General features: G+C 36.1%; 1 protein-coding gene across 1 annotated transcript; it reads left to right on the forward strand.

Annotated features, from left to right (window-relative positions):
* The first annotated feature begins 2,763 nt into the window (after window positions 1-2,763).
* Window positions 2,764-3,780, forward strand: LOC113709953 (uncharacterized). The gene has a single exon (XM_027232797.2). It carries the CDS (start codon window positions 2,837-2,839, stop codon window positions 3,656-3,658), a length of 822 nt encoding a protein of 273 aa, XP_027088598.2. The 5' UTR covers window positions 2,764-2,836; the 3' UTR covers window positions 3,659-3,780.
* The last annotated feature ends 3,812 nt before the right edge of the window (window positions 3,781-7,592 follow it).

Genomic DNA, 7,592 nt, shown 5'->3' on the forward strand with positions numbered 1-7,592 from the left:
CCCTTTGAGAATAAATACATTTGGACAGTTTGAGGAAAATTTACAACCTTCCATATAATTAGTTGGACAATAATTTAGACCATCCTATCGAGTATGGATGATAATGGAACTTTGCTACGAAATACTAAGTGCTAAAACTTGTAAAATTGAAAAGCATATTTTCATCGACCACATACTCCACATTTTAATCAAATCCAGACTTGGACAAAATCAAGAACTTTCAGATCCCAATCATTTAGGCGCTAAATTATCAAGTTTTCAGGGCCTATGGGTCCCAAATCCAAGGAACTCATATTGTATGCGTACATTTGTAAGATCACCCTTTAAAAAATTAGGGCAGCTGTCATTAGAGGGGTCCAGAACCACAATTATATGCATAAGATCAGGATGGTTGGGCAGACTTTTGAGGAACACAATATATAAATCCTATTAACGATGGATACTTTGATGTGTAATCTTGACAAGCACACTTGATGGGAAGATTGGCAATGATGATTTAATCATGCTCTATGAATTGGCTTTTTATGGGGTAGGGTACTGTGCCATTGAAAACATACTTGGGACTAATTCACCTAAATGGATCCAGGTCCGCATATAAATGGGACTTGATAGTTGATACAAGTTTTGTCAAAAAAAAAAAACATTTATTACATTATAAACATTTTTTCAATCAATTTTTATTTTATCTTTTCAACTATTTTTCTTTAACTCTACATATATCAAATCGCAAAAAGTGAGAAGATGTAGAGCAACCAAAGCCGCGAATGTAAAAAGTTGTTCAAGAAATAAAATTTATTCACTTTTTGTTTGTAGTGCAATAAGTGGCAGAGTAGTGATCTTTTAGATAAAAAAATCAATCCATTTGTTACTCATTTTTTATGTCATAGAGCTTTAATTAATGGAATTATTATTTCTTTAAAATTTTCAAAAATGAAAGAACAACTGTGCACCTCCATTATTTTGACTTATGTCTATTCACAACATGAGTTGCAATCTGCATGATTGCACCAGAAAAAGAAAAATACATTGCATGCCATGTCTTACAACACGCAAGCATTTTAAATGAGGATCAAATTGCAGACAACTGGGTATGTGGTAGTGGGGGACACATAGGTTTGAGCACCTAGGATTTAACTTTAACTTTGGGGCCGCAAAAAAACCTAGCAATCTGTTATTTTCTGATAGTCTCATCCCTTTTTTCCTTTTTAAAATTTTTTTCTATTGTGGAAGGATCCAAACCCATAAATGGAACTAGAAAATTTATTTTGAGTAAGGGGGGCTTTAGTAAATGTAAACTTAATTTAAGTATATAATGCAAAATAATTTTAATTTTTATGAGGGAAGAAAGGAGGAAAGCTTAAATTAAAAAGAGTAATTTTGAAAATTTATAATATTTTAAAGGAGGAAAACTCAATATTCTAAAATTTTCACCCTGGAGAGAGTGGTGGGGATGGTGGCAAATGCTCCTCCCTATGTTACTCTACTTCCATCCATGTTTAAACCTTATAAGATGAAAGTGGAAGGAAGGGAGCTTGACAGTTGAATGAAAGATCTAACGATTACCTTATTAATAACTCTACATTGACAAGGAAAAGACTTGCCAGAGCTAACCGTAGAGTACTCCTGCAGTTAACCTTTCCAAAGTCTCAATTTGCCCGCTATACCTTTTTCTTTAATTCACCTATTAAGCTCTTAAAAAGTAATCAATTTGACCATTTTACCTATTTGCATGGTTAAAAGAGACGGACACTTGTGTAGGTGCATAAAATGGTATAGTGGGTGTAACAGGATTTTGACATTATTAAGTAACTGATGGCATAAATTTTTTGCAAACTTTTAATAAAAATGAAAAAAGAATTAAAAAAAGAGAAATTCTCATTCAGATATCAATCTAAGTGATCAATATGCTCCTCGTCTTCTTCTTTTACAATTGATTCATATGCAAATCAACTATTTCTTTCCTTCTCTAATGTAAACTCAAAATCTCTCTCCCTCTGTCTATTTGTACATGCGCGTCTATATTATGTGTCTCTCAATGTGCATATGAGAAAGAAACCTGCAATATGTCTATATTAGCTAATTGTACATAAAGAAGCACGTTTTGGTCACTTAACTATATCAAGGACAATAATGACGTTAGACTTATTATTCCTCGTGGCAAATTGATTGGATTTCATTGCGAAAAGCTAATAGCTTAAAGGTATATGGTACTGAATTTAATAGTTTAGGATATACTTTGCAACCCAAAGAAAATTAGCGGGATATTTTGCAATTAACCTTTACTTAGCACTTGCCTCATGATTTCATTCCACCCTCACATGTGGGATTCTTTTTTTCAGTGGGATATACCATTTCATCATATAAACGTAATCGAAAGACAAAATTATCTGTGATCAAGAATCCAATACTCTCACCAAATCCAAAATATCGTACGAGTCCTACCCTATAAAATTTCGTTATTTGTCAAATTTCTACAGCTCATCAAGGAAGTCAACTAACAATCTCGGAATAAAGTCACTGGACCATGAAAAATAGTAAGTAGTCATTTTCCATATTTCCAAAATAAAGCACAATGCAAGAAATTATCTATATCATCAGGACCTTATGAGTAATTAAGTGGACTCACTCAATTATTTAGCCAACTTTGATTAGGTTAGAAACTCCCTAGTTCATATGGGGTGCGAACCTTGTATATAAGTACGCTATTTTTTCATATCACACCAACCACCTTCTGAAAACTCTTAACTCCCACCTATCTGAAAACTCTAAGCCTATCTCTTATACTCTGCCTATCCAAAGCACCCTTTCCTAGAAAGATCAACCTCATCAGATTGCCATGCTTGGACAAAATATAACAGAAAATTTAATTCACAAGCCAAGCATGTCGAAAAGATACCCTGAAAAGACAAGCGGAATATCCTTTTGGGCCTTTCTTCTGTTCACTTTCATCTATATTTCCATATTTTACATTTTCGGACTTTCTCCTTTGGCTCTCATGAACACAACAAAATTCTGGTTCTTCATATCCAATACTATCATTTTGATTATTGCAGCGGATTTTGGAGCTTTTTCTTCGACAGGGAATAATGATTATTTTGAAGAGTATGTAAAGAGTACTCATGTGAGGATTCCCCCTCTTTTCAAATTCCATAACGTAAAGTTGGTGGAGGAAAAAATTCGTCAGCAATGGGAGGCAGCTCTGGATCATGAGAAGCCACAGGAAACGATTAAAGACGTAATTGTTACTCAAAACAGTGAACCCTGTGAGGAAAAGAAATTACTCGTCATCACACGCAAAGATCATGACGTTAAAAACATCAAGGAATATTCTCACAGTTCGAAACAAGATCAAGTTATTGTACCAAAAATTGAAAACATTGAAGCTGTGGAAGAAAAGAAGGAGATGAAATGCATCAGAACGAAATCTGACAAGCTAATCTTGGCTGCAAATGATGAGAAAAGAATCCAGAGGTCACAATCTGAGAGATATGATTACGACAGCAATCTTGAAAAAAAGATAGAAGATCAGAACGAGTTCTCAACCTTGTCTGATGAAGAATTGAACCAAAGAGTTGAGGAATTTATCAAAAGATTTAACAGGCAAATTAGGCTTCAAGCTACAAGGGACCGCCAAACTAGTCTTTTCCATGAAGTTTAGACAAATGAAGCTACAGTTCATAGGGTGCACACCGAATCCGCCTACTTTTGTGCCTGTTAGCATCTACAGTAATGTCTTTTAGTCCTTTTATTTTCTGTCAAACGGCATGGTCTTTTTGTCTGTTAGCTGGTCTATAAATTACGTTTTCCTTTTTCTGTTGTGCACCGCGGCAGACCTAACAGCTTGGGTTATGAGACAGGGTTTGTGCACTAAATTTTTCTTAAACAAATTGGATATTAAAATAAATAACAAATAAGCAAAACATTTCAAATTAAAGACAAACGTCATGCACTGAAGAAAAATTAAATTAAATAAGCAGTTCAACTTCTTCATTATTAAATGAACTATTAAAATTTTAAGGCATAAAATAAAATTATATAAATGCTGTAAAAATAAGAACAATTGTACTAATCAAGTCACAAAAAAGATCACGTTAACATATGAAGATATGGCAAGTTGTTCTACTAACTTTTTTATTTGCAGGAGAGCGAGTTAGATAGAAAATTTGTTCATTTTTTTTTCTCAAAATTTTGTTCACGCTTCACTTCATGAATCTCTTTTCTATTTTAGAACAAAGAAGTGTTTGATTTGAGTTTGAGTTATTGTAAATCTGTCATGTTATGGACTCTCGGTAGTTTAGACCAAAGTCAATGAGTTAGAACGTTAGAACACATCCCCCTTTTTTAATTGTTTATTGATTTCTTCCTAGAAGTTTGATCAAATTAATTACAAAGCTAATCATGGTAGGTTAATCAGTTCTTATTTCCTATAGATTATATTTGACTTTTACTAGTATTATATTGAATGTATGGAATTTAGGCTATCGATTAAACCAAAGTGGATGTGCATTATATATTTGTCCCTCTATCTTTTTATTTCAAGGGGATAATTATTGAAGTTTACATGAAATATTACCCAACTCCCAGGATACTTTGTAAAAGTTGGAGGAAGGAACAATTCCCCACTCTCCTTGTGGTGCATAGCATGCATGTATCATTCTCTCTCAACCGATGCAAACCTTACAGGTGGACATTATTATAGAGCGCATACCTATTATGAGACTACAATGCATGTATTGTAGTGTACAATAGAATGTCTCTTAAGTTACTTAAATTGTCCTAGTTTATTTGGAGACTTGGCAAATGCACTTTGGAGTTTTTTTGAACGGTCGCTCGGCATCTCTTCATCCCCTGTGGTTAATGTGACGCCACCACTTCTTCCAAGGGCGAACCCGAGGGTATTGACGGGACGCCTGCCTAACTCGCGCCAGGACTCAATACTTAAAATGAGAACATAGATTTCACGCTAAAAGAAAGTTCTATTTACTCTATTACAGCTTCAAAAGTTGCATAAACTAGTACATCAAGTCATACATACCACGAGTACCAGAAAGTAAACCCTAGAAAAGCTGATAACTACAACCACCACGACAACTATATATATCTTACTAGTCAACTTATAACAAGTACAAATTCAACTATTCTATAGCCAAAAGTCTAAACACCTTCCCGAGCGATCCCCGCGTCGGCCCCCTGCTAAGGAAAACAAATAGAATGGGATAAGCTATATGCTTAGTGGGTAATCAGGGGTAAAATGTAAACTCACATGCAAATAAACAAGTAAATCAGGATATTTCACATCAATAACAGAAAGGAAACTTCACAATGGTAGGATACGGGTGGCTCCAAAGCCAGCTCAATTCCCCGAGCTTGAACGCCTGTTGACACTCCGTCAACCAAAGTACTCATGATCCGTAGACTCCACTTACTTTCCCCGTTCATCTTATCAACCCCCCGCTGGCCATTCAACAGCACACAGCAGCTCGAGCGAAACAAAATCACTTAGCTTTAATCAAAACTTTAACAAAGAACGAAATTCCAAGGTTAGCATGGAACTAATTTCGACCAAGCCCCGCCTGACTCGAATAGTTCGTCGACCCTTGGAATCGGGTTGGAACCAAACCCTGAGATATCCAATCTCTTAATAGATGATATCTCTCAACAAAGTACATAACAAAGTACTTACTCCAACAGCACACAGCAAAAGGGGTTCAACTCAAGTCATGTAATCACCCTCATCAGCACACAATAAAAGGGTGATACTCAACATAAACCATGTATTCTCACATATGAAATCAAAACAAATGATGGGCTTAGGTCGAGTGAGATAAAGTACACCCTCGCCTAAGTACCCATTTAACATATACAAAGCACTTTGATAATTTCACATCAATAACAACCCAATTACTCACTCAAAATAGTGAGCACGCAAATCAAGGCACTTTATATGGGTCCACCGACTCCGTCCGGTTCGTCACTGCCTGTGACAGAAGATTATACTCAACTATCAGTGAATCGACCATCATAAATGGAAATAAGGACTAAAACGATCAAAGCGGCAAAACGGGAAAAGAAATGTATGCGCGCGTGCGCGGAAATGAAAAAGGTATAAAAATAGGTTACACGATTTTGACCATAACCAAAGCTGTGGTTATCGAATCAAGGTGTACTAGGTAGCGTCTCGAGGCTAAGACAAAACGTTACAACTTCCATGAAAACAACTCGATCCAGTTTTCAGTGGATCCAGGTCAAATTTGCAAAATACAGAACTAGAACTCCAAAGGCTAGTTTATTCCTCTAGTGAAAATTTGGGCGGCATGCCCCTTGTGTTTACCTATTTTTCAGCCATTTATGGCTTCATTCTTTTCCTCAATCAGTCCCAAAATCACACACAAAACAATCTCATTTCAATAGGCGTTCAATAGGCTCAACGTCATACAATTACAAAACCATGCTACAGAAATGACCGGAAATAAGGGTTAAAGCAAAACGTAAAAAGACAGGTTCGACGTCTCTTAGCGTAACGGTCACAACCAAAGCTACGCTTATCAGATTGGGGTGAAATTTATACCATTTCGAAGCTAAGATAAAGGGTTACAACTTTGATGAAGACCACTCAGTTCAGTTCATAGTGTATTCAGGTCAAAATTTCAAATTACAGAACCAGAATCTCACAATCATGCTAGTTAACTGCACTATGTTTAAAAGACAATAACTTTGGCTACCGAAGTCCGATCGAGACGTTTTCAGAGGCGTTGGAAAGCTAAGACATAGCACTAAAACTTCTATGTTTTGGCCAAATTCTAATTCAGTACGGATCAGGGTGAACAGATGCAGTCAGATTGGTAAAATGTCAACACTGTCCACAACTCTACCTATGGCAGGCAGGGGTATTTTTGTCTTTTCACGTGCTACAGTGCTCGGATTGAGCTGAAATTTACAGGCAGCTATAAAACATCATTCTCTTCAACTTTCATGTTTTGTGCTAAGCCTAATTCGGCCTCCCTCACGGTCAAACAGAACCAGACAGAACAGGGCAGTGAAGAGTTTCATTTCTGGAATTTAAGGAGTTCAAGGTATAACTTCACCTTTCTAGCTTAAATCACTACTACAACCTCCTATACAAGATTATATACACCATATACCATCCAAACACAAGAATTATAAGTGAACCATTCACAACCCTAACTCAAAATTCATCACCTCAATCATCAAAATCACTTGAATTGGGCATCACAAGCAAGATTACAAGTTACTACTCAACTTAAACAAGATTAAGGGAAATAAATGTGATGGACAGCCAATATACCTCTCAAAGATGCTTGGACGAGTTATCCACCACCTCTCCTTGTAAACCTTTTGCACACCAAGCTTTCCAAGTGCTCAAAGAAAGATTTAATCGGTTTAGAATCTTGTTTTTCACTCACAAACACTAAGCTACAAGATGATAATAGAGTTTCCTTTCCTTGTATTTTCTCTCTCAAGGTTTCGGCCACAAGCTGAAAAAAATGAAGAAGAATGAAGCTCCAAGATGGTTTTAAGGCTTAGTCATAGTTTGGGTCAAAGGTTCTTGGATGGTCTCCACTTGTCCACAC

Source organism: Coffea arabica, chromosome 9e (assembly GCF_036785885.1).
Source record: "Coffea arabica cultivar ET-39 chromosome 9e, Coffea Arabica ET-39 HiFi, whole genome shotgun sequence".
Classification (NCBI taxonomy): domain Eukaryota; kingdom Viridiplantae; phylum Streptophyta; class Magnoliopsida; order Gentianales; family Rubiaceae; genus Coffea; species Coffea arabica.